This window comes from Pteronotus mesoamericanus, unplaced genomic scaffold (assembly GCF_021234165.1).
Source record: "Pteronotus mesoamericanus isolate MK-2021 breed Mesoamerican mustached bat unplaced genomic scaffold, CSHL_Meso_final contig_347, whole genome shotgun sequence".
Lineage (NCBI taxonomy): Eukaryota > Metazoa > Chordata > Mammalia > Chiroptera > Mormoopidae > Pteronotus > Pteronotus mesoamericanus.
In genome coordinates, this window is record NW_026555137.1 from 17,179,670 (window position 1) to 17,207,165 (window position 27,496).

Genomic DNA, 27,496 nt, shown 5'->3' on the forward strand with positions numbered 1-27,496 from the left:
TGGCGCTGATTCACCACCCAGAGTGCCTCCCAGGCCACCGCCAGGGCAGCCGACTGGCTCGGACTCTGGCCGCAGGGCGAAACGGCTGGTGCAGCAGCCTCGCTGGCGAGAGGTGAGAACCCCCTCCCTTCTCTTGCGCCCGGTCGTCTTAGGGCGGTGGCCCCAGAACAGAGAGAGGGGCGTGCCCCCGAGCTGTGCAGCAGTCATGTCTATGTGATGCCCCCGCCTCCAGGGTCACCGGTGCTAACCACGCTGGTTCCTCTCCGCCCGTCTCCGGAGCTCGGGCCATTCCTCCCGGGGACCTGAGCAGCTCGTCCTGCCCGCGCCGCGATGGAGGAGGAGCTGAAGTGCCCAGTGTGCGGCTCCCTGTTTCGGGAGCCCATCATCTTGCCCTGTTCCCACAACGTCTGCCTGCCTTGCGCTCGCACCATCGCAGTGCAGACACCGGACGGTGAGCAGCACCTGCCCCAGCCGCTTCTGCCCTCGCGGGGCTCGGGGCTGCCGGCGGGCGCAGCTGCCGCCGCCGCGCCCCCTCTGGACCACGACGCCGCAGCTGGCCCGGCCTGCAGCGGCGGGGGCGGGGGCGGGAGCACAACCAGCGGCCTGGGCGGCGGCGCGGGAGGTGGCGGGGACCACGCGGACAAGCTGAGCTTGTACAGTGAGACGGACAGCGGTTATGGCTCCTACACGCCCAGCCTCAAGTCCCCCAACGGGGTTCGCGTGCTGCCCATGGTGCCTGCGCCGCCCGGCTCCTCGGCCGCCGCGGCCCGGGGTGCCGCCTGCTCCTCGCTGTCCTCGTCCTCCAGCTCCATCACATGCCCGCAGTGCCACCGCAGCGCCTCCCTGGACCACCGCGGCCTGCGCGGCTTCCAGCGCAACCGGCTCCTGGAGGCCATCGTGCAGCGGTACCAACAGGGCCGCGGGGCGGCGCAGGGGGCGCCCGCAGCCCCGGCCGTGGCCATCTGCCAGCTGTGCGACCGCACCCCGCCGGAGCCGGCCGCTACGCTCTGCGAGCAGTGCGACGTGCTCTACTGCGCGGCCTGCCAGCTCAAGTGCCATCCATCTCGGGGACCCTTCGCTAAGCATCGCCTGGTGCAGCCGCCGCCGCCGCCGGCACCCGCCGAGGCCGCCTCTGCGTCCCCAGGCGCGGCCCAGGGCGCCCCCAGCGGAGGCGGCGGCTGCAAGAGTCCTGGGGGCGCCGGCGCCGGAGCGACTGGCGGCAGCGCGGCCCGCAAGTTCCCTACGTGCCCCGAGCACGAAATGGAGAATTACAGCATGTACTGTGTGAGCTGCCGAAGCCCGGTGTGCTACCTGTGCCTGGAGGAGGGCCGGCACGGCAAGCACGAGGTCAAGCCGCTGGGCGCCATGTGGAAGCAGCACAAGGTGAGTGCCCGCGGGCAGGGGTCTGGATGCCCGGAGAGGGGTCCTTGGCCTGTTCCCTGGAGAATTGACAGTGAAGGTCGATCAGAGGGTCAGGCAGGAGTTGCCTCATTCATTCGTTCCTTCATTTGTTTATTCACTCGTTCCCACATCAATCATTTGACAAACACTTAAATGAACTCCAGGCACTCTGAGCTGGGTGTTGGCGATGGGAAGGGCGTGGAAAGATGACGTAGTAGGCCCCCCAGATTTTATGATCCTGCACACAGGGCACCCAGAACGCAGATGCAGGGTTCTTTCACATCTGAAGTTGACTAATAAGTTACCTTGTCGGCCTTTCCAGATTTAAAGGGGCAGGGCCCCTTCCTCCCTTTAAAAAGTTTGTTGTTGTTTTTAAGTTCAACTGTTAACACCTGCCCGCAGGAAAATGTCTGATGCCTTTTGCGCATGGTTCATTTTCTCTGGACACAGGAAGGATTCGAGCCCAGCCCTCAGTTCAGGGACATACTCTTTCCTCCAGAGCAGAACTCCCATCAGCTTCCAGAGCCGAAACCGTCCTACTCTCTCAGCTAGTGTCCAGCACTTCTGACCCTCCCAATGCTTCCCAGCCTAGAGAGGAGGCGTAATTCCCCGTGCATCTTGTCTGAGAAGTAAACGTGGGCCCTTGGAAGAAGGCGGCACCATTTTCCCCAGAGACCTTCCGCTGCCAGGGCTCGGCATCAGTAGCAGGGGGAGTGTGTTGACTACAGAACAAGCCCTGAGCAAGGAAGCCCAGGCGCACTTTCAGCTGCAGATTGCCACAGCCTTCCTCCCCAGGGACCTGCCTGCTTGGGGCCCTCCTCCCAAGTGGAATCGAACAGCCTCTCACTGCTACTGGCTGGAGCTCACTGGCGGCTGCCAATCAGGTCAGGTGCTTGATATGGCCCCAAGGCCAGAGTGGGGCTGGTTCTTCTAAGGAACGTTCGCTTCCTTGCTCATCCAAAAGCTAAGCTGTACGAGTGGGCTTGCTGGCAGGTGAGGCCAGCAAGTCAGGCCCGACAGAGTTAAGAGTCCCTTTTTCTGGGTCCCCAACATCATCTGGGAATCTGGGCAGTTATCATTACTGCCGTCTTTCCAGTACACTTCTCATGCCTTAAAGAGGCGGCGGGCGGTGGGGGGGGGGGGGGGGGGTCTCCAAATCACCCAACAGGAAGTGTGTGTTCTAGTCAAGAAGGAAAGACACAGGAAAATGGAATAGTTTGCCCTGACCCTCTCCCATGATCAGCAGGTAATGGACAAAAAGGGGGGCATATAGACGAGGGGAGAAGAAGGGATGACTTGGATTTATTATGAACTTCCTCTGCTCCAATATGCATGTTATCATCGTAATTTAACATTTTCAAATAAAAAAATTAGAAAAGAAAAAATGAGGAAGATTTTAGAAAACGACCTTGGAGAGAGAAATTTGCAGAGCAGGGCAGAAGGGCACTCTGGAGTGGAATCCCTAATCCATGAGCAGGGTTCTCCTCTGGGGACAATTCACTCCCCTTCCAGAACATCGGGCAATGTCTGGAAACATTCTGGGTTTTCGTGTTTATGGGGTGCTACTGGAACCTAGTGGGGAGAGGCCAGGGAGACTGTCTAACATCTTACAGGGCATGGGAAACCGCCCCCAGACAATTGTCCACCCCAAATACCAGCGGTATCTGTGCTAAGAAAACCCGCTGTATTGACATAGGCCTGGATACAAATCTCAGCACTTGCAATTCACTGGCTATAAGCTTTAGGCACAGTTTAAAACCCACTGGATAATAATATCTAACTCAGATCGTTGTTGTAAGGAGTAAGAATTATACTCTATGTTTAGCCTCTACCACAGTACCTGACCCACAGTAACCGATACATGTTTCAATTTTTAGAGTTCTTTCACTTAAAACCACTAGACCTGCAGAAAGCTATACGGTGCAGCAAAGAGTGCTTGTTTGACCTCAGTGACTTGGTTTCCTGGAGAAATCACGCTGGCAACTTCTGACATTGTTTATGCTGAGTCCTAAAATAGCTTTGAGGAAATGGGAATGTGTGCCTTGAGTTAGTTATCATTCCTAGGACCTTTTGTCATATTTCTTCATAGTAGTTGGAGCCACATTGCTTATTTCGTTTTTTCAAGCAAAAAGACATTTTTCAAATAAGGAAAATCCTTTGCAAAGAGGCTACGATCAAATACCAAGACAAGAAGTAGGGGTTCACATTCAGATTTTGTGAACTATTAAATTTTCACAGCTGAGGAGGCTAGAACTTACTGAGGATGTTGTCACCTAAATCTTTAGACTCAGTGAAGAGTGGGGACTAAAATAAATTGAGATGAGTTTGCATCCTTAAAAGAAATTCAGCCTCTTACAAGGAAACATGCATTGGATAGTGAGTTATAGTTTCAAGAACCAAGGTCATGCAGGGAAAATCATTGGTTATCCTTGACTTGGTCTTAACTGCTCTTTTGTAAAATTTCTGTCCTCATCCAACAAGGTAAATTGGTGAGGAAATAAGGAAAGCCCTTGTGATATTTGCTCCGTAGGATGGGACAGTAGTCTGGGAAATGCTACCACAATGTCCCCCTTATCCAAGGTTTCACGTTTTGCGGTTTCAGTTACCCGTGGTCCACTGCTGGCCAAAAATATTAAATGGAAAGTTCCAGAAATAAACAATTCGTGAGTTTAAAACTTCACGCCATTCTGAGTGGCAGGAGGAAATGCTTCACCTTCCCGCTCAGAGTCAGCTGGGATGTGAATCGCCCCTTAGCCCAGAGGCTCCACTAGGTTACCAGATCCACTGGTGAGGTATCATAATGCTTGCGCTTAAGTCGCCCTTATTTTACCTAATCATTCCACAGTCACGTAACTTTTATTACAGTACATTGTTATGTTTGTTTTTTTGTTGTAAGTTATTGTTTTTCATTTCTAACTGCGCCTAATTTATAATTAAACTTTATCTAGGAAAAAAAACGTATGTGTAGGGTTCCCTACTATCCAAGGTTTTAGGCACCCACCGGAAGTCTTGGGGCGTATCCCCAACACATAAGGGAAGCAACTGCATGCAGAATCTAGTGTCTCAATTTTCTATTTCGTGCCACTGCTTCAGGGACCTGAGACGCCCTGAATCCGTAAGGAGTATGATGAGGCGGTACTTTTGTGAAAGCCTATTTCCAAGAATGAATAGGCGTTCTGCTGCTCTCTGTCAGCACGGGCTCTTTCTCTGCAAAAAGGGAGGTTACTGAATGCCCGGTACCAGGCATCTCAGCCAGGGCTGGAGCTCAAAAGGAAAGATGGGGGAGGGCCCCGGAGGGGGGCCGTGTTGCTGGGTGGGCAGGCACCTAGACCACCCTTGTGACCTGGGAGGGAGGCTACTTTTGACAGATGAAGTAGAATAGTTTCATACTTCCATCGTGGCAGTTTAAGTTCTTTAGTAAAACGTAACATCTCTGGACTTTTGTTGTTGTTTTTCTGGTCTAAAAATCCAGAAAGCCGTGACAACGGCAGCTGTACACCTGGAACGAGAGTTAGACAGAAGGCTTCCCCAGCGTCACGGCGCCGGCAGCGGCCTTCCTCAGGGCCTGGCGTGTCTTCCTCCCCAGCCTGCCTGGGGCTCGCTGTCTAGCTGGCAATTCATAGGTAAAGAGACACGCGGCAACACCGAAATCTATTTTAAACCAAGATTGATGATCACCTTTTAGAAACAGCGTGAAAACCTCAGGTCTTGGCTAAACATATTTTGAGATGGTTTTCCTGGGAGAGGATGAATTGTTTCAAGAACTTGTGACGGGAAGAGACGAGATGCTGGGAAAGAGAGCCGAGAAGGGAGGCGTCCGCAAGGGCCTTTATCTTGATTGCCTAGGGACTGTGGAACTCTAATTGTCCTGAGACCAAAGGGAAAGGGTCACCGTGGGTTGTATCTCTTGCCTAGTGTGACATGTCACAGAATGTCAACAACGTCTGTCACCCCTGCTGGGTGCAGATAGGGGACCCTGGATTGAAATGGGCAGAAGGTGGTTCCCAAACTGAGGCATGGAATGCTGAGTAAGCCCTTCTTCGGAGGTCTTTGAGAATCCTAGGAAGCAGAGGAGCGTCAGCCCCCAATGTCACTGACACCTCGGGGTTTCTGTTCCCAATGAGTCAGCACTTCAACAAGGGCAAAGGAGCCACAGGGCTGGCAACCTCAGGATAACCGAGGCCGCAGGTTGCTCCCACGTCAGAGGCCCCCGGACCCGCCGTATTTCATAAGAGACACGGAAAGTTTTTGGCTTGTAAAGCCTCCGGTGAAAGACCTCGTCCTTAAAAGAGGTAACACGCGAATGACAAAGCCTGAGCATGTAATCACAGCGGAGCTATGGTCGTAATATACTTATTTGAATATGTGTGGTACTTTGGAACACAATGAATAAATACTCATTGTTAATAATTAGATTTACACATGTAGAAATGTAGATATTGAATACCATCCCCAAATTTCAATTTGCAGAGAAACACATTTCTAACCGTTTAGAGATTTTCTTCTAGAATTCTTAGCATATTTATTTTGGGCCTATCCTTTTTAAAAAATAATACAATATAAATATCTTTCCTGTCAATGAAAGCATGTCATCTTGTATGGCTGCATGCCATTTCGTCATAAGAATTTATTATTTGATTTAATCAACACTCTCATGCGGGACTTTAGGTTGTTTTCAGTCTTTTGCTGTTATAAACATTTTGTGAAGTTAAATCTATGCCTATACTCTTGATTATTTTCTTACCTTAAACTTCTAAATATAAAGTTGCTGTGTCAAAGGTTATCTGGCTTTAAGACATCTGATTAATGTTGCCAAATTGTCTCCCATAAAGTCTATACTTATTTTTTCTCCTAATAGCAAAATTACGTAAATAAAAAATTCCCATAGATAGGGACCACAGGAAGAAACAATAAGGAATTTCCTGTTCCTAGTACTTATTGTTTGCTATTTTCATTACATTACTGTTAGAACTACTTTTTAAAAGACAGTCCCAAATAGCAAGGTTTTATATTTTTAACTGCTAGGGATCTATCTGCCTTCCCTCGGAAATTGGTGTGCTGTGCACAGCGGTTGAGAAGGCCAACACTTCAGGCCCAGCGAAGGCGTTCTGGGCGGGGATGGAAGAAGAGAGTTAGGCCGAGAGCGGTGTTTGGGACAGACCCTCTGGGGGATCTGAAGTCTACAGCTTGGTGGCCAGTTGCTACTCACTAGCTGCTGATTCTAAGTCCCCTGGTACTGAGTGGAAATCCATCAAGGCTCCCACAGCATGAGGCCTGGAAACAGGCGCAAGCTGGGTGAAAACCTGATTTTTTGCAAGTTGAATCTTTCAACTTTTTGCTTTCATCTTCTTTTTGAAGATGATGTATAGAGATACTGGGGTTTTGAATTGAGGAGGACTTTGAAGATTGCAAAAGGACAACCCCCTGCCCCCGCCCCCGCCACACACCGATGGGTGTATTTCATACCGTGCTGGCCTCCCGGGGCTGAGGTGTCCTCGTTTCAGCCCACAGTCGGGGTCCTCTGTGCGGGCAGACGTTCGGGGTGAGAGGCCTTACCTGTGGATGTCAGCAACGTGGAGTGTTCTAGAGCGGAGGTATCTCTCGACCGCCGATACAGACTAGGAAGAGGTCCGACACACTGTGGCCCGCCGCCCGCACCCCGAGTCACGCATCGCTGGGATGCAGCCGCGCTCACTGGTTCACAGGTTGCCTCTGGCTGCTTTTGGCTACAGTTGCTTTTGGAACGGTTGAGTTGTCGCGACAGAGATCTGTGGCCTACAAAGCCAAAAATGTTTACTCTCTGGTCCTTTATGGAAAAAAGTGTACTGAGCTTTGGACTGGGACCTTGTGACTCCAAGTGTGGCCTGCCGAGCAGCCACGGCGTCACCCAGGAGCTTGCTGGAAACGCCGGAAATGCGGCCTCGAGCGCCGCCCCCGCCCTGCTCCCTGAGGATCTGAGTTCTGGCAAGCCCCCAGGTGATTTGTAGGTAGGGCAGTCCCCGCCGTCGTCTGCAGGAGGTACATTTCAAGGTCTCCCGTGGATGCCTGACTGCCCACGTGACCTGCCCAGTTACGGAGTTATGATCAGATCGCCCTGCGAGGCTGTTTTCTGTCACTGGGCCTGTCGGTTTTATACAGAACCCCTTCTTTGTCCACATTCGATATTGTCCTGCAGTTCTTGGGTGCTCTTTTCCTTTTTCTTGAATTATTCCTTACGTCTCCTTGTGTTACAGCTTCGATGATTCCTCTGGCCTCTCTTCTGGTTCACTCTTCCTGTGCTCGGTTGTGTCAAGTCACCTGCTCGGCCCCTTTGCAGCTTTTCTGTGCATTTTCTGAGCTGTCCTGCCCCTCCTCTCAATGATCCAGGCCCATGACTGCTTTCTGCAACTCCCTCCGAAAAAACATTTTTCTTTCTTTTTCCTTCCTCCAGCCACATGTGGTCGTTGCCTTGCTCAGGGTGGTAGAAGGTACAAGATTTGCTGTTTGTTCCCAGTGGCTTAAGGTTTTTGTTCTGGAAGGGCGCAAGTCCCCGTAGGGGGGGTTTATTTTGCTGTGGTGGCTGTCAGATCCCTCCTTCAAGCCACCTCTGAGGTGTAAATATGCGTACTTCCCTTTTTTGATCTCATGGACACTTTAGAGCATTGTGTAACTGATCATGTTTAACTTTTCTCTTTGGCCGCTATAACGCTTAAGGCCAAATATTTGGTGCATACATAACAGATGTAATTGTCTTATAGATTTTGAGCATTATTTCTGGCTCCATGTTATGTCCCCACCCTCGTATTTCTTTTCTGTTCTTTTTAAAGTTATGTTCTCTTGAATTCTATAGATCCTGGCAAGCTGCCTTAAATCTCTTTTGAAATAAATAGATTAATCAATAAACAAACAAATGGTCTACTTAACATCAAAGAGAACCAAAAAAAAAAAACCCTCTGGAAAATCTTATTAAAATAGTCCTCTACCTCTGAGCCGTGCTCAGTCGCTGTTACAAAAACTGAATGCTTCTCTGAGAATGTTTGTGTCAAGGAATGGGGACCTCCCCGGTCACTGGGACATGTGACTGCTCGCCTTCGATCCCATGCACTAAAGAGACTCTAAAATGACCCTGTCTGGTCTATACAGCTGGGTCATTCGTGCTATTTCACATCCTTCCCTAGGACGTCACCGCTTACCATCAGTTCGTTTGGAGGGTGTGATTGTTGCCTCTCAAATTGGCTTCCTTTGTAAGTATTTACAGCTTACCCCTGATAAGTGTTTATTCCATGCACAGCCCTGCCTCTCCAGCAGGTTACCGGTTACCGGTAGGCCTTTTGGTAACATGAAGATGCTCCGAGAGCAAAGTCGGGGTACACAAAAGGCAAGAAGACCCTGTTGAGGGTGGGGCGTGTCAGGAACCATGAGAGGTTTGATATTTTAGCCTGCGTGATGTACAAGCTCACAAGTCACCTGTGGCAGTTTCAAGGACACAGGCAGGGGGTGTGGGACTCCTGGGTCAGGGACTCAGGGCAGTATATAGTCACAGCAACAGCGCTGGTCAGAGTAGTAGCAGGTTGGCGGCAGCTCCCTGAGCCTCGGTCCTACCGAGTGACATGAAGAGAGGGCCAGGTGACACTTATACACACAGTGCGGTACTTATAGGAGAGGAACCGTGATCCTAGGGAGCCCAAATCTTTTGTAAAGGGCAGTAAGCATGGGCGCTTTGCTCCGCAGGGAGGCAGCATCTCGAGCTTCCAAGGTTGCTGTCCATACAAACATGTCTGAAAGATAATCCAGAACAAAAATCAACTCATGCCTCCCTGGCAAGCCTTGCAGAAACTCCTGAGACATGTTGAAAATTATCTTCCAACAGGGAGATAAAAGTTAAATCAAAATTCAAATAGTTCCTCGAGTGATCTCGGCTTCCGACATCGTGGGTAACTTCCTGGGCTCCTCTAGTTCTAGAAACTTCTTGTTTCGGTTGGGGTACCCAGGCCGCAGGGCCACCTGCATAAAACAGGCAGGATCTGCACTGTCGTTGGTCAGGCCTCTTGTTACTTTGGGGTTTGCTGGGTGTCAGGATGATGACGGTGAAGATGAAGATGGTGCTGATGTCTGCAGTGGGGCCCAAGGAGGGTACGAGGTAAAGCTTACAGTTAAGCCCTGGCTGGCGTGGCTCAGTTGGTTGGAGCATCGTCCCCTAACCAGAAGGTCGCCAGTTCAATTCCTGGTCAGGGCACATGTCTGGGTTGCGGGCTTGATTCCCAGTTGGGGCATGTGCAGGATGCGTTTCTCTTTCACATCAATCTTTCTCTCCCTCTCTCCCCCTCCCCTCTCTCTCAAATCAGAATAAAATAAACCTTAAAAAACACATTAAAGCTTCCAGTTAAGGTGGCCTTCATTCCTGAGTGCTTTTGCGTGTCCTCTAGCGCAGAAAGGGTAAAATAAACATCACCCTTGACTCTCTGCATTATTCAGTCAAAACATTCCATTGGATAAACACGTGTGGGGCTGTGCTGGGGGCTGTGGATACGCGTACAGCCAACCGCAGCGGGGCTCGCAGCCAGCTGGTGAGAGGGGCCGTGTTACAACCAGCCTAACGCCTGTGCGCCTCATTAAAAAGTGGAATAAGTACGGTATTTGTCATGTGAATGCCGATGCGGGAACGGAAAGGAGAAGGCAGCCAATTCTGCCTGGAGGTTTGGGAGGGGAAATGGGGAGAGAGTGCGCGGGGGATATTGGAGAGAAGATGACGTTGTTCGCTGGGGTCGTGAATGAGAAGGGGGAGTTTTATTAGTCGGAAAAGAAAGAAGAAACAAATGTGCGAGGAGTTAAGAAACTTGTTTAAAATCCAGTTTCTCCTGTCCTGGCCGGGTGGCTCGGTTAGCTGGAGCATTGTCCCCTGCACCAAAAGGTTGTGGTTCGATCCCCACTCAGGGCACATTACCTAGGTTACGGGTTCGGTCCCCAGCTGGGGCTTTTATAAGGAGCAACCAATCCCTGTTTCTCTCTCACACTGATGTTTCTCTCTCTCTTTCTCTCTTCCTCCTCCTCCCTTCCTCTCTGTCTAAAATCAATTAACATATCTTCAGGTGAGGATAAAAATAATTAAAATTTGTTTTAAAATCTGGTTCCTTCTTTCAAAGAGCTTATTATCTGCTGGCCAAGTGCCAGGGATTAACATATATTCATTCACATGAAGCAGGGGAACACCGAGAAATATGATGCCATTTGTGACAAAAAGGCGGGAATTTGAGTTACACGCCCTTTGGCATCTGAATCTCACAGAAAACCCGCTGATTCTGGAGACAGCGGTGAAAGATTGTTGGGACCGGTGGATTCCAGGAGCCACATTGGAGGGGACATCCAGCTTGAGAGGCTAAAGTTAGATGTTAGCTTCACGTAAGTTTCAGCGAAGAACAGAAATAGCCTGGCTATCATCCTTTTGAAGACTGTAAACTTTCATCATTTCCCCAGGTTGTTAATACCCTGTTTGCCAGTAAAACGTGGCAGCTGAAACCTTGTGAACGTCTCGATGTGCTTTGCTAAGTTAAGGGGCGGGAGGAGGGGAAAGAGGGAGTAAAACAGACGTCAGGAACCGGGATGAGAAAAGAGACTCACAAGGGGAGAAAGACTCTCCCAGTGAAAGAGACTTGGAAAAAGTTGATTCAGAAGCAGGTTTGGGATTGGTCACGGGCCCTCGTTTTGTTTTGATGGGCAAGAGAGCTCGTCTCTCCCGCTCACACACCGAAAACAAAGGAGGCAAACAACGGGTGCTAACAGCGTGTGGGGCCAGCGCCTGCGAACGTGAGCTCAGAGTGGAGACCAGACCGGCCGCAGACCCCGGCGAGGCTGCAGGGAGGACGTGGGAGCTGGTCGGGTTCCAAAGGATGGGAAGGGTGTAGAGAGTGAAAAGGAAGGAGGTACGCAGACAAAAACGCAAGTGTTCTTGTTTTGTAATTTGACCATGGAGAAGACTCTCTAAGACCAACTCTCCTCAAACGCGACTGTCACAAAAAGAACCTCTGATGGTCACAGTGACCGGAGTTGGCCCAATGCTGCTGAGGAGGCAGTTTCAGTTCCTGGATGAAAATGAACCTCCCCGGCTTTGCACGTGGGCCAAATCGGGATTCCGGTCCCGTGCACCTGAGGACGCCCTATCCCAGGCCTGTTAGGTGCCCTCGGAGTATGATCTCCATATTTACCCTCTGGCCTCTGGCGGTTCCTCAGGCAAGCATGGTCTTGCTGTGCTCAATTTTACTTTTCTGCCAATTGTTTCTTTTCAGTCTCCACGGACACACTCTAGTACTCCAGGCAGCTTTAAAAATAAAATCCCTCTTGATTAGACTTTTTTTATTTATACCTCTTGATGATGTCTTGTAGCTAACAGAGACTTACAGTGTCTCTTGCTTAATGTAACCAACTTTGTACATCACATGCATAAATCACACTGTACTTTGAACATTTTGACAGCAAGGAGTATGTCTTATTTATCGTTGCTCTCCTGCTCCCCCTCAGAGCAGATGGCACCCCGTAGGCCATGAGGAATACTTATTTGATAAATGAATGGTAACTTAACACCCCCATGTATTGCAATATCAATGCCATAAATAACTAATCCAGTGCAGTCCCTGTAACTTCATGGCGAACTGTGAAAACAGAGTGATCCATGCAGGAGGGGAACCGTATGGAAAAGGAGGAGAGGAGGAATTATGCGTTTTCCTGGGCCTTCTATTGAACAGCCACCCCCACACGTCAGCGTGACACTGCACTCCCTCCTTGTCACATGTGGCAGTGCTATCAGAAACAATCAGGGGGTCTGGAGGGATGGCAGATGCCAGCTGGGCATGTCGGCGTGGCTTTTCCCAGATGTTAGAGCTGCTACATCTTGCCCAGAGAAGACATCGAGTATGAGCTTACCTAGAGCGACATTACTGAGGCCTTCAGTGCCACAGAGGCAGGAGAATGCAGGGGGTAGGAAAATTCGTTTTCGAGACAACAGTCCCAAAACTCTACCACTTGCCCTGGAATGACCTTGTGTTAAATGATATGATGCATTTTAAAGGCACAGGGGGGCGCACGGCACATCGTAACTGCTCAGTAAAGGAAAGCCACCATGTCGTCGTCATCCTCACTGTGAGCGTCAAGGCCAAGCATGCGTGTGGAAGAAGGGGCGGTTTCAGGGTCTGAGGCTGTGCAGCGCCCTCCTGTGGGAGGGCCTAGAAGCAGCGTTTGCCCTATGACTCTTGTCACTTTGTGGGCGCCCCTTCACCATGTCACATTGAGGGGGTGCTAGAGAGTTCTATCCCAGGATTTCCTGGACGAGCCTTCTGGTTGACGGTTGGCTGATATAATGGGAAGGATCTGAATTGAAAGCAAAAGATCTGGGTTCAGCTTGGAGCTATGTTTTCGAGTAAGTTTCTTAACATCTCTCAGCCTCGGTGTGGTCCCTGACCTCTTTTCTGCAGCTACAAGAAACTTGGTCTGCTTGCCCCGTTTTCTAGAGAACCCAATGCCATATACACAATGTGGAGAAAGACCATTTGTAGTATGATTCCATTTAGTGAAAATGTATGAAAGAACGTGTATTACAATAGGAAAGAAACTATAGAGAATGTATTCGTTTACTAGAGCTGCCATGACAAAAACTATCACACACTAAACGGTTTAAAACAACCCAAGTGCATTCTCCCACAGCTCCAGAGGCCAGCAGTCGGAGCTCGGGTGTCAGCGGGCCAGGGTGCCTCTGTGGGCGCCAGGGAAGGCTCAGTCCGGGCCGCTGTGCTGGCCTTAGGTGGCTCCGTGTGTGGCTGCACACCAGTTTTCACGTAGCCTTGTAACCGGACACAGGTCCGGCTGCCTGCCACAAGAAAGCCAAACTCGCGAGAGAGGTGCTGGTGAGAAGGAAAGTGGTTTTTTGGAGTGCCAGCATTTTGAGGAGATGGGGGATTCATGTCTCAAAGGCCATCTTAGCACCTCAGTGCAGAGGTTTTTATAAGAAGGAGGAGGGAAAGCAGAACAAAGAGATCAAGCGGGGAGGGGTTGAGAGTTCTCCGTTGAGGGGACCCTCTACAGACCAGCCCAGTCTATTCCGACAAGGACCTCGAAACTGGTCAAGCAATGGTCTGGTGTGGGTCATCCTGGTTTTACATCATCCTGGTTATATGGTCAAAGGTCAGCAATTCTCCTGGAGCTGGGATGACTGAGGTTGGAGTCTATGTCTTTTGAAGCTAGTTCCTAGGATTCTTATACAAACATGCTGTTTATCTACAAGCTACATATTAGTCAGAGTCAGCATTTACAGAAACAATGTCGGAAGAATGGTAGGGGGGTTGTAATTCCCCACTGTTACAATTTCCCACTGTTACAGCCTTCTCCCTGTGCATGACTCTGGGTCCAAATTTCCCCTTTTATATATGGACATCAGTCTTATTAGGTAAGGGACCCACCCTACTCCACTATGACCTCATTGTAAAGAAATACATCTGCAAAGAACCTATCTCCAAATGTGTCACATTCTGAGATACTGAGGCATGAGGATTAAGATGCCCACACAAGGATGTTTGTGGGACACAATTCAACCCACAGCACACAATCACATTAATAATTAGCCTGGGTGGGGAAACGAAACAAGGAAAGAGCTGGAAATTGAAAGATAAGTAAACGTTACTAACCCAGGAAGATTAAGCCAACTGTTTCCTCGTACCCTGTGAGAATGTTCAGCCAGACTGAGTTGCCTTCTTCCTGGCACTAGCGGACACCAGGCTCGCTAGGGCTGTGGAGTTCAGATTCCAGTGGTGATCCCGAGAGAACTCGGGGGGAATGGAGGCGTGGCGTGGGGCAGGGGCTGTGGGGTGTCCGGGGGGCAGCTGGATGGCTGTGGGCCCCGAAGACTCGGCGAAGAGTAAGAGAAGGGGTGGAGGAGAGATGGGCAGTTTCAAAGGGGATCCATTCATCCTTGCGACTTCCCCCTGGGCCCTCGGGACGATCACCAAATGTCACTGTGTTGAAAGTATTACGGCAACCTCCGGGGTTACCGTAAGAGATACTAGTGTTGCATCGGGACACTGATGGCCAAATGTCCCGATCAGAGGGCGTTTGGAGACAGGCCAGAGTGACTGCTGGTTTTCAGCTGCAGAATGGCTTAGTTGCTCCAGGATGGAGATTTCAAATGGCATCTTAGTCACAGGTGAATTTTTTAAATGAAAATAGCTACCTTTTGTTCCTAATTATAAAAGAATAATAGTCTTTGCTTAAAAATTTTAGACAATACTGAGAAGATGCAAAAAATATGAAAAATTACCATTACTTACAACTCTTAAGTGTGGGTGATACACACTCATATATAATTATTTTAATTGTTGATATATATGCATAAAGCACTTATTTATATAATTTTAAGTAAAAATTTTAATGAGCCATTTTTATATGTCCTTTTTGGTATGTTTTTGTTTCCATTGAACAATCTATCAGAGATTGTTTCGTGTCAATAAATATAGAAAAACATTATCACTTTAATGGCTGAGTATTCAGTGAGGTGGATAAAGTATTATTTATTTAGTCACTATTACTGAACATTTAGGTCATTTATAATTTTTTTACCATTTTTAAAATTGTAGTGACTCCTCTTGGAATGCATCTTTGCACACTTATCCTCTTATTCCCATTAAGATAAAGTCCTATGCAAACATTCTGTCTTACCAATCCCTGAATATAGGAAGCCAGGATCTTGTCTTTAAGAAGCAATCCCGAACTGTTACATTTCTCCCAGAGAGCCCACCATCTTCCCTCCCCGCCCACCTCTCTCAGAGGTTCTCCCACCCTAAGTCAGACTGGGGGCTCCTCACCAATCTATCGCACTAAAGTCGGCCACATGGAGGGTGGAGGAAGACAACAATGGGGGGTGGGGCGTTGGATGACCCAGGAGAAGAAAGAAAGAAAGATCATATGTTGTAATATATGTAATATTAAGTGTCACTGCTAAGGAGCAGGCCTTTGAAGCATGGCTAGTGAAGGAAAACGAAAATCGGCCTGACTCAAGAGACAACTTGGCTAGATTTCATGATTGTTCACAGTCCTTTCTGCTCTACTTATGGAAGGGATAACACGTCTTGCCCCATGTATCTAAAGCTGGGCCACGTGACATGGTTGGGCCAATGAAATGAGAGAGGAAGTGATATTGTCCCCTCTCGGGCTTGGAGGGCCAGTGTGTGTGTTGGCTGTAGCTCCTTTTCCTCGGCTCGGAAGCTAGGATGTCTTACATGCGGGATGCTCCTTCAGCCCAGATCCTGAAATGCAGGGGGCATGAACTCGAGCTAGCGGTGACCTGCAGCGGGCGTTCAGTTGAGCAGGAAGCAAGTCCTGGTTGCCTGAGGCATCTGGGCTGCAGGCGTGTCTGCGGCACAGCTCGCCTGCGCTGCCTCGTACAGCCACACTCTTCCTGCTCACGGCCTTGCCGCTTCCTTTGAGCCTTGCCCCGGTGATTAGTCAGAACACTTCCCTCTTGTCTTTTGGTTGCAGAAGAATACGGAAACACATTTTAAACCTATCACTATCTTCTACTAGACCCATAGTTAGATTTCTTTTTAACTTGATTTTTTTTCCATTGATTTTTTTCCATGATCCCCTGAACTATAGTGAGATAGGCATTCTCTGTCACACATCCAATGCCTGGGACAGGGCATGCTGTCCCCAGGTGACCACAAACTGGCTTTTTGTTTACTTGGGTTGCTTTTAAACTTCTTTTCTCTATCCTAAATCCTTTTTCTGGATAGTTTCATTTTGCTTAAAATCCATTTATTCTACTATGGGAGAAATAAAACTAGCCCTTCCTGAGAAAGATTAAAAGTGACAGTTTGAGACATAGTACGCCTCACAGGCATGTTCGCATAATATCTCTACATGGTTAGTGACAAATGAGGCCCAGACAGTCCTTTTTATGGTAAGTCACCCCAAAGCGTAAGAGGTAAACTTGCATGACCATTCTGATATTATATTGGAAGTCAGATCCAAAGTGGAAATACAGCTCTGGTCCTTGCTTCTCAACGTTGGTTCATTTTATAAACTTCCCTGTCACCTTGTCCAAGAAAAACATAACGACTTTGTTTATTCATCAAATATTTAGTGACTCTGCTCTGGTAGCTCATGCCAAGACGAAGCCAACAGGGTCTCCATCCTCTAAGACCACACAATGTAGTAGAAGAAAAAATAAATGCGTAATGAGAGTACAAGGTAGCGAAGTGTGGGGTGCCCAGGAGGGGCCCCCAAAAAAGAGCGTGTCCTGCAGGCTTGCGAGAGAAAGGGTGGGTAGGCAGGGCAGCATGAGGAGGTGACACTAGAGCTGAGCGTTGAATGAAGATGGCGGGTGACAAAGCTGCAAGAGGGCACACCGTCAGGTGACCGGCAGCGTAAAGGCACAGAGGTGTGGAGCAGCCTGACAGGTCTGCTGGGGCGTCAAAGGCGGCACCAGCTACGGCCCCTGACTTTTAACTTCAACAGGAACCAACAAGTTCAAGTCTCAGGGGAGCAAGAATTTTCCATTTATTCCCACTCTGGTCCCTGCGCACGGGAGCTCTTGAGGTTCGTTTGGCGGTAACTAACCCCCTTGTCGCAATGAGAAGCAACCACGTGCCGCTGGGTCTATCGAATGATGGGAGCCCATTCCTCACCTTGTCGCCTGTCAGCCCTGCCTCTTCATGTCTTTGACCTCAGCATTAAGTCCTGGCCAGGAAATTCGGGTTGGTGGCTCTGAAGCATGGATAGCGGCAGCTTGAGGATCCCTTTGGACCAGCTGCCCTGCTCCCCTGCAGGCCTGGGGACCGGCGCTCACCAAGGACACAAAGACTCGGAGAGAATAAGAAACTTGGCCACATAAAATTAGGGTTTGAATTCAGGCCTGCGTTCAAAGCCCAGTTCGAGGGGCCGCTGGGTAGACACCCAATGGGCTTCTGAGCGCGAGGCGGACGGGCCCAGGAGGGTCCGCTTGTTCTGCTCCTCGGGCCTGAGTCAGCGCAAAGCTGAGCTGGGACGTGCGCTTCCGGGGCAAATGCCTGTCTGTGGGAAGGTGCGCATCTTGCAGTGACACTGCATCCGTCCCCGCCGCCCACCACCCGCCACCCGCCGCGGCAGACCGGGCCTTCCCCCGACCACCGCCGTCCCCCCTCCTACCTTCGACGGCCCGAGGACGTCGGAAGGGAATTGGCTCCGCTTTCTCATCTGAGGTGGGGGAGAAGCTAAACTGCCCCAAGGAGTGGGTCCAGGAGCTCGCACCGGGGCAGGACGCCCGGGGAAGGCCACAGGTGGCAGCCGTTCTGCCTCCAGGGGTTCCCCAAATCTGGGCCACATCCCTTGAAGAAAGAGGCTGTCTGGGTGACCCCTGGGTCATAGTTCTTCTGCCAAAGACCCTTTCTGCTTCTAGGGGGTCGGGTCCCCTCCGTCTATAAACAGCGTCCAACATAGAAGAGACCTGCCCCCCAACAATGCTCCCCTCACAACAAATCCTGGTTGCTTTTCCCCTAAGTGGCTTCTGCCCAACAGCCCACCCCTCACGTTGCCCATTAACATCAATCGTTCACACTCTGTGAGCAAAGTCTCCATGACCTGGAAGAGGGGGTCCTATGGGGCTGGGCGATCAGGAAGGTCTGGCTGCTGCTACCTCGTGGGGGGATCTGGCCCAGCCCCCCTCTCGGGGGTCCTGTTCTCCCCCCCCTCCAGGGCCTCCGTGCACCTGCCTTGCCCTCCTCCCGTCCCTGTGGGTTGTGCCTGGTGCTTCCTGCTCGGTGGTTCTCCAGCCTCCGGCTCTGTCTGCATCTGCTTCAGCAGTAAGGTCAGTCACGGCCCACCACTGCCACCGCGTTTCAGAGCCTCGGTCCAGGCTGACCATGAGGGCAGTTCTGTCGATCTCGGGGACCAGGCCCTTGGAGCCTGTGGCTGGCCGTTCAGGGAGGACTAGGAAACAAAGCCGCTCTTTGCTGGTTGGAGAAGGGGGCTGCTCTGGGAGGGCGGTCTCCAGCTTGACAGGTCACTCAGGAAAGGAGGCAGCAGGACCGGGTGGAGGAACCCTCCAGGCTTCGAGCAGAGGCAGGGAGCAGGAGCCCACCGGGAGCTCCATCTAGGGGGATGGAATTTGGGCCAGATCCGTGGTGGCAGTGAACTAGAGATAGTTAACACCCAGAGTCACAAAAAGCATCTCAGCCTGCAGGGGAGGGTCACACTGCCAGTGCCCAGGACCATATGGGGCTTGGTGCCCTAGAAACAGGGTTCAGAGTGGCCACATGGCCATTTTAATTGTGCCCAGCATGTAGCAGGGCTGAGACTAGAGTAGCTCGGGGGAGCAGTCAAAGTCTAGAACGAAGTCAATTCCCTGACACGGATATTTACGGAGCACTTTCCGCTTGGAAGGCACTGCTGCCCACCCCGAAGCACAGCAAGGACGCAGGGCACAGGGGCCAGGCGACAGGACAGGGAAGCCAAGGCACCTTCCCCGAGCCCCTGTCTCAAAGCCAGTGAGATGTGTCCTTGGCGGAGTTCAAAGGGCACGCTCCATCCGGGCAGAGCAGTGAAAGCTTCGGGAGGGGGTGGCACTAAGAAGGGTCTGGGGCAGCTGGCTGGCATGTGCATGAGCCAGAGCAGGACCGGGGAACCCGTGAGGCCGAGGGGCCGCAGGGCCGAGGCCGGGAGGGGCACAGCCGGGGCGGCCGAGTCCAGTTTGATCCGAGGGTGGAAACCACACAGACAACCCTGGACGCTGAGGCTGGAGAGGAACCTGGACCCTGGGCTACGGGGCTGGACCTCGATTCAGCAGGGAGGGGCGCGTGTGGGTGACTGGGGACGTGACATGGGCACAGCTGTGTCGGGGAGAGACAGGAGGTTATTTGCTAGGCAGGATCTGGTTTTCCGACGCGAACTGTAAGTGGTGAACTTCAGCAAGTGACAGGACATTGCCCCCATCCATGTGCGTGCGCAGCATTGAATCAAAGCCTACCCTACACTCCAGTTGACCAGGTCTGGCAGCTCTACTAGGGGCTGTGCTTTTCTCATCTGCAAGGGGTGTCTATAGTACCAAAGGGTGGGGTTCACTGGCTTCTATGAAAAGTGTTCCCCAGTCATTAGTACATGGAGTCAGCAGCATTCAGATAGTCAGACATTTGAGTCGCCGGGTCTTATCCTCCACCCCCTCTGAGTCTACGGACAATAGCTTCCTTGAGAGGGGCACCTAGTGCCTAGGCCTTTTACATTCAAATAAGAATGGCCTCTCATTAGCTATAGGACCTCAGGCAACTTCCCCAAAAGAAACATCTAATGAATGTCTACTGTGTGTCAGGCATGGTACCCGTACTTGTGTGTATTATACCATTTAACAGTAATACGCAAATACATTTGTTTACTCCTTTGCAGTTAAGTTTTACTAGAAGCTTGGTTCCTCCGTGTGTAAGAGGAGAGACTGGATGCACCCCATCTGGATCCTTGGTGTCTAACCTCGTGCGTGTCCGCTGGCAGTCCCGATGTTAGAGAACAAGGGCATGTTTCAAAGGAAGCAGCTTAGGGCTTCTGCACAGAGATCTTGGCAAACGCGAGAATTCTCTCTGAGGCCAAAGTGAAAACATAGGTAGGCCCTCGCTGGGGAATTTAGGGAGAAGTTCATGTCTTAGTCTAAGCTACTGTAACAAAAGGCCAGAGACCTGGGGGCTTAAACAACAGGGATTTATTTTTTACAACTGGGGAGGCCGAAAGTCCAAGATCAAGGTACCAGCCAACGCAGCTCCTCTGAGGGCTCTTTTCCTGCCTTGCAGACGGCCACCTTCTCGCTGTGTCCTCATATGACCTTTTCTCAGTGCAGGCGATCTTTCTGTCTCTTCTTATATGGGCATCATGGGAGCTTCACCCTCATGACCCACTTGCTCCCCATCTCAGATGCCACAGATACCGCTGACTTGGGATTTCAGGCTTCAACCCATGGACTTGGGTGGAGCGGGACGCAAACATTCAGTCTATAGCAATTCACGTACAATAGACCCAGACTGAACAATGGAAGGGGGTTTGGGGAACGCTTGAGTTATATTACTAAGCATAATAGAAAGAACTGTTATGAGGTAGGGACTATTATTCTCATTCCCATCTTACAAGGGGGGACATTACAGAACACAGAAATGAAGTATCTTCCCAAGACACACAGCTCATGACTGACAGAGCCAGGACCAGAAGCACTGGAGCCCAGGTCCTCAGAGGTACAGCGCATCATAATGCACTACAGCCCTCCAGTGGGGCCGGTGGCTGTGTCCCTAAAGCGACTCCTTAGGGGCTCCCTGTGACGACATGGTGCTGGGACAGGCAGGCGGTGGGTGTGAGCCAGCGTGGAAATACTTGTATTTTTAAGTTGTCCATTTGTCTCAGAGACTCTAAAGAAATGTAATTCTAACCTTAAAGACACAGGAAGACAGCCTGGCCAGGTAGTTCAGTTGGTTAGTGCGTCATTCCAATACACCAAGGCTGCAAGGCTCCATCCCTGCTCGGGGCACATAAAGAATCAACGAGTGAATGCGTCGATACGTGGCACAGCAAACCAATGTTTCTCTCTCTCTCTCGCTCTCTCTCTCTCTCTCTCTCTCGCTCTCTCTCAAATCAATTTTTAGAAAAAGAAATAGAAATAGAAAAAATGCAACTTTTTAATTCATGGTAAAATCCACTCTATCATTTAAAAAAATTATCTTCTGCCTGGGTATTTCCTTTTTTCCCCTGAGAGGTTAGTATAATCAACCGCCACAGAGACAGAACAGTCCATTCACATTTGTCAGACTGGAGGCTCTTGTCTCAGACCAGAAAGGGGCGATTTTCAGCGTCCACTGCTAGCACTCCAAATAGTCCCTGTGGGAAAGAAGTACGTGCCTCAAAAACGGCAGCCACATACAACGAGCTGCCAGCCGATAAGCCCCCGGCTGGGCGCTGAGGGGTGCGTGCTGGGGAGGCCCCTCCCGCTGGGTGCTAAGAAGCAGAGGGCGAGGTCGGGCAGCGAGTCTCATGGGCCAGGAAATGATGTCCGCTGAGATTATTACCTTTTCAGCCAGGTATTTGCTTAAGGTCACTGATGTCCTTCCAAATCACTCCACTCGGGGCTTCTTGCCAAGCCCCTCAGTCTACGCCCCGAGCAGGAAAGAGGTTGGCAGGCCTGGGGTGGGCCGTGCTGCCTCCCAGGGCCAGCTGGGGCCTGGCGGACCCTCACCAAGGCAGCTTCGCGGGGCGCTGGCCGGCAGAGGCTGCTGGCAGCGGTGATGGGTCCGCCGGGACCTGTCCTACCTCAGCTGTGCCTGGAGTCAAGCAACCACTCTGCTGCGTAGTCAGCCAGGGAGCCTTTATTTTGAGCCCCTGCTTTGTGCCAGCCCCACGGGCTGTGCACGCAAAGACAAAGTCGCCCGTCGCCAAGGACTGGGCGGGTCAGTGGGAGGTGGCCTCTCCTTGGGGAGGGAACAGGTGCAGCCTCGATGGGCCACCTGTTCGGCGGGGAGTGTGGTAGGCAGGACACTGATAAACTCCAGTTTGAAAATCCCTGTTGTTCCAGAGTCCCGCCCCCGCCACCACTCTGCCCCCTCCACTGACCCGCCGGGGCCTATGAGCCATGCTGGTATCTCACTCTCCTTCCAAGGGCAGTTAGCTGGGGACAGACCACTGTCGTAGGGCCAGTGCGCCTCCGAGGAAAGGTGCACCGATCTGTGCTGTCCGGAACAGCGGCCACAGGCCATGGGTGGTGCATGACTTCAAGTATTAAATAAAATGAAACATCCCGCTCCTTCGCTGCACGCAGCTTTCAGTGCTCAGCAGCCGCTCAGGGCTGGTGGCGGCCACGCTGCGCAGAGCAGACACAGGACGCTTACCGTTCCCCTGGGTTCTACTGGGTATTTTTTCTGCGTAAATCATGGCAGTAGAGAGTGGGACACCCTGGGTGCACTATGGAGAACGGTGCCTACATCAGCCGAGATGGGGGAAGGGAGGGTGAAGCCAGGGGAGAGCAGGAAACCTCTCCAAGGAGCAGCACTTCCGCCGAGCCCTGTCGGAGGCTCGCTGCTCTCCCGAAGCAGGACAAGCCCAACTTTCATGGACCTCACCTTGCGTGTTGGTGCTCCCCAGGCCTGAGGCCCCTCCCTCCTCTGCCCACGTGTCTCCCTGTCTTCTCACCCACTCTCTGGCTTCATTTGCCTTCTTCAGACGTCCAGCTGAGGCCGTTGGTGCAGTCCAGGGCATCTCAAACGCATCAGAACTTCCCGAGGGCTTGTTAAAAGGCAGCCTCCCGGGCGTCACCCCGTGTCTGCCCAGTAGGCCTGGGATGGACCGGAGATTCTGCATGTCTAACTCATGCCCAGGTGCTACTGAGGCTGCTGGGCCGGGGCCACCCTTTGAGAACCACCGATATGGTCTAAAGAATCCCACACCGATTCATTCCTCCAGCAAATTCTGTTTAATGTCACCAGGGCCCCGTGCTTTTCCTGGACGTGAGCGACCCAGGCAGGGCCCCTGTTCTGGGGGCTCCCATTGCAGGGAGGGGAGACAGACAGCAAATGAACCTACGTGGGCCCATGATGGAGGTTCTGAAAAAAGACAAAGCAGGGTGAGGGCCGAGGCCTCACAGAGGTGACCTTTGAGCAGAGTCCTAAAGAAAATGGGACGGGGCGGGACATGCCTCTGGCCTTTCTGGCCTTATTTTGTTGCATCCTTGGCTTTTTAACGTGAAACATGAGAGTCCTGTTCCAAAGCAAGGCCATCACTCTACTTAATAGCCAGGTTTCGAAGGCAAATTTAATTGTGTGTGTGTTTTGTTAAAAAGAAAAATGATGCTAAAGGCCATAGATTTGACCCCAGCTGGTACGTCTGGGTCCCACTCGCCTGTGTCGCCACCCCTCTCTGCAGGTGGGGAGTCCCCAGGGCTAAGGGGGCCGCCATGAGGAGCCTGCACTCTTCCTGGATGACGTCGCAGGATTCCCAGCCACATGGCTCCAGCCCAATTCCAGGGTCTGCAGGTCCCTTTCCCGCCCACCTCCCTGCAGGCCAAAGGCGACAGTGTGAGGGTGGATCTGCTGGAGCTCGGTCCCTGTCTATACAGAAGTGTCTGAGAGTCCTACTGCGGAGGGTAGAGCGGTTCTGGGAGGACAGGGGACCTGACTGGACCACAGGCTCTTGCCCTGGGTTCTGTGAACATCAGGAGCAGCCCGTTGGCCTGAGCCAATCAGCCGAGCGCCCCTGCCTCTCTGCAGCTTTGGGGTCCAGGCAGAAGAGAGGAGATCAGTCAACATGATCGCATCAGCCTGTGCTGGGAAATGAATACACATCTTAGGCACCGCAAGTCCACTTCGGTCCTTCGTCACCGAGGACGGGGTAGGGGCAACGTCAGCTCCCCCCGCTCCGCAAACAAGTCTTTACGATGACATGGGAACCCTGTGCCTTTAACACCTCATTCTCCTTTTCAACCTGTGACCCCCTTTCAGGCCCAGCTGTCTCAGGCCTTGAATGGCGTTTCCGACAAGGCAAAAGAAGCGAAGGAGTTTCTGGTTCAGCTGAAGAACATCCTGCAGCAGATCCAGGTGAGCACGGCTCCAGCATCGGTGGCGGGGGGCAGCGAGGGCAGCGAGTTCAGGAGACCCATCGGGAAGAAAGGGGAGTGGGTGGGCGCGTGTTCTCACTGGTGCACAGGAGGACGCTGGCTTGTCCTGCCGCACAGCCTCAGACGTTGCGGACACCCCACACTCGGTCCAAAGACACCCATGTGACACCTGACGCAGGAAGGAGGTTGTGCATCAACTCAGTGAGAGAGGATCATGGAAAGAGCTGGAAAGATGTCACGCAGCTCCCCGCCTGGCCGCGTCATCCTACACCGTGTCTATCTGACACCATGGTGTTTGGTAGCCATGTAATCAATGCATCAAATGTAACTGCCTCATTTACCGAATAAGTGTATGTATGAGCACTCATGTTATGTCACATCCCGAACCAGACGCAGGTCAGTAAGACACCGTGTCTGGCCTCAGGAGCTCCGTCTGTAGGGGGAGTGCACACGTGTGCTCCGTGTGAATGTGCGCGTGGAGGAACGTACGCATGGTGAACCCATAACACGTTCCAGTGTCAGGATGGAGGAAGGGACGAAGGGCGCCGAACCCTTGGTCAGCCCACAGAACCGCCCTGCCTAACGAGGGAGAGTGCAGCGGCGCCAGCCACGAGGCCTTTCAAGTCGGATTTTGATGTTTCAGAGACGTGAGACCTATGAGTTTGGCGGGGCTGCTATCACCAAGTACCACAAATGGGGTGTTCTAAACAACAGGAATTTGTTGTCTCCTGGTTCCGGAAGCTATACGTTTAAAAGCAAGGGGTCAGCAGGTTTGGATTTTTAGCGGAGCTTCCCAACTCGTGTGCTCACTTGGCCCTCCCTCTGTGGGAGTCGGCCCCAGTCTCCTCGTCTCCTCCCAGTCATCAGGTTAGGGTGCCTCCCCCCAGTGACCTCACTGTAACTCAGCTCCCTCTTTAAGGGCCCTCGCCCTGGCTGGTGGATGTGGCTCAGTGGATGGAACACCGGCCTGCGAATCCAAAGGTCACCGGTTCGAATCCCGGTCAGGACATATGGTTGGGTTTCGGGCCAGGTCCCCATGGTGGGGCGTGTGAGAAGCAACCAGTCGATGTGTCTCTCACGCGTTGATATTCCTCTCCCTCTCTTTTTCCCCACCTTTCCCGCTCTCTAAAAGTAAATAAATAAAAATAAAGGTCCTGTTTCCAAATACACCCACATGCTGAGGTAGTGGGGTTAGGACTCCAACGTGGGAGTTTGGGGAGGGGGTGCGCCATCCAGCCCCTCACAGGCGGCCTGACTCATGCTGATCTGAGGGACCTGGGCTTTTTTTAAACTTAGAAAGGCAAACCCTAGGGCAGGAGCACTGTGTGGGGGTTTTTTGTTTGTTTGTTTGTTTTCCTGTCTTTTAATTATAAAAAGCAAAAGAATGGGTTACAGAAATTGTGAAAAGCAGCGAATAATAGCCAGAACTAAGAAAAGTTCACCACCGTCTCCCTGCCTGAGGCAACCGCCTCCCCACTTGGACACATTGTTCCATTGCTTTAGACACACGTGCACATGCAGTAAGATGGGATTATGCCATACACAACGTGTAACCTGCTCTTGTTTCTCCCACGAGGGTCTCCTATGATGTTAAAAACTCTCTCTGAACAAGGTTTGAATGACTGAGGAATATTCCACCGCAGAGTTGGAGCAGCCTGGCAGGTTCCCCTCCTCCACTTCCCATTTACACTATTTGCTACGTTACAACCGTCTGTTTCCAATGTTACAACCGTGCAGGGAACCCCAGGACCAGCCGCTTTGACACACGTCTGTGTCTGTGTCGAGCACTCACCAGATTTCAGCGTGCCTCCCCCTAAAGCCTCTGCTTCCCCCAGGAGAACGGACTGGACTATGAAGCCTGCCTGGTCGCTCAGTGTGACGCGCTGGTCGACGCTCTGACGCGGCAGAAAGCCAAGCTGCTCACCAAGGTCACTAAGGAGAGGGAGCACAAGCTGAAGGTAGGTCCCTGGGAGACTCACACCCCGATCCTCAAGGCAGCCTCTGCGCAGAGCGCGGGGTGGAGCACGCAGTAAGCACTGGGTCAGTATTGGGTTGAGTGAGTGAGTGAGTGAGTGAGTGAAACAAGGGAGAGATGAACAAGCTGAGCTGCCCCCTTGCCCTCGTGTGACTTTCCCTGGAGCCAGTGAGCACCCACGTTCTCCCTCCGAAGCCAGAGTCAGGCGCCCTGTGTCCTGCTGGTTTCGAGTCTGAGGTCCACCCTCTCCCGTCTTCTCTACGTCCTGTGTTCTGCCTAAGGGACTCCTGTCCTCAGCAGAGCCGAAGTGACCACAGATGGTGACAAAGCCTTGCTCTGCTCAGGTCTCCAGCTCTGTCTCCCCTTCAGGCTGTCTCTGACGTGTCGTGCACTCAACAGTCAGGCATAATAACAAGACCCCCATCCACCAAGCGGAGGGGGGTTCCCCTCATGCGGCACTGGGCTCCTGCTACATGCAGGCGCCTGTGAGCACGCCGCGTGGACAAAGAACTACTTCATTGTTCCAGGGCTTGATCTGCTTTGTAGACATTTCCCAAGTGAATCAGAAAATATTCACGGAAAGAAGGAATGAGTGTTGGGGGTGGTCTGCGGTTTACTGGCAAAGCAGCTCAGTCCATCTAGTCATCCAAGACCCAGAGAAAAGGGAGACAAGAAGTTGGAGAGTTTCTGATTATGCGCTCTCTCTGCGCTTCTATCCCGAGTTCAGGGAGTTCGCTCTGTTGGGTGTATGGCCCCGCATGTTGGGAAGTGGGTCCATTTACCCGCCAATAAAGAGGGCACATGGCGCCCAGAAGCAAGGGTACAGGGCAGTCCAGACCAGGGCTGCCTCTTCCAGACCCTTCTCTGTGCTACTTTCTGTGACTCTGGCCGTAGCCGAGTTACTCTTCCCCCGCTGAGGTGGTGACTAGGGACTCTTTCATCGCAGATGGTTTGGGACCAGATCAATCACTGCACGCTGAAGCTGCGCCAGTCCACCGGGCTGATGGAGTACTGCCTGGAGGTGATCAAGGAGAACGACCCTGCCGGGTTCCTGCAGGTGAGCCAGCTCCCGAGGACGCCAGGCGAGCATGGGTCCCTCCTCCAGCTCTGCCACCTCTCCCCAAACCAGCCAAAGCTGTAGAAAGGTCCCTTGCTGTGGCCTGGCGTTGAGTAGATTCCCCTTTGCTCAAGGGTTCCCAAAGACCTAAGTTCTCATCTTGACCCTCCCTCTCGCTAGCTGTGACCTTGGTTCTGTGTCACTATGAAACAAGCAGGTCAAGTGTCATCATCTCTAGGGCCCAGATGCCATTTATGCTTTGACTTCCAGAGACCCCAATGCAACATTTTCCCCCGCCAAGTGGAAAGGTCAGTCTTTGCCAAACAAGTTGGAAAGAAGTGAGTTCTCAGAATCCGCTCGGCCCGTCACCTGAAGGTGCAGGGTCCTGCAGGATGGGACAGATGACTCAGGCTGACTCAGGGCCAAGAGTGTCTCTTGGGTACATGACAGTGATTCCAATGCGAGCTCAGCGCCCCATCGGTGCAGAAAATGAGGACTT

The 27,496-nt window shown here is 51.9% G+C and overlaps 1 protein-coding gene across 3 annotated transcripts in view; it reads left to right on the top strand.

Moving 5' to 3' along the window:
• The first annotated feature begins 330 nt into the window (after nucleotides 1–330).
• Nucleotides 331–27,496, top strand: part of TRIM67 (tripartite motif containing 67) — a 37,277-nt gene continuing 10,111 nt past the window's right edge. For 2 of the 3 annotated variants that reach the window (XM_054576480.1, XM_054576482.1), the window contains exons 1-4: nucleotides 331–1,383; nucleotides 23,850–23,945; nucleotides 25,801–25,923; nucleotides 26,887–26,997. In XM_054576480.1, the coding sequence (XP_054432455.1) occupies nucleotides 331–1,383; nucleotides 23,850–23,945; nucleotides 25,801–25,923; nucleotides 26,887–26,997 (1,383 nt within the window). The remainder of the gene's footprint in view (nucleotides 1,384–23,849; nucleotides 23,946–25,800; nucleotides 25,924–26,886; nucleotides 26,998–27,496) is intronic. The other variant, XM_054576483.1, reaches the window with a different exon arrangement.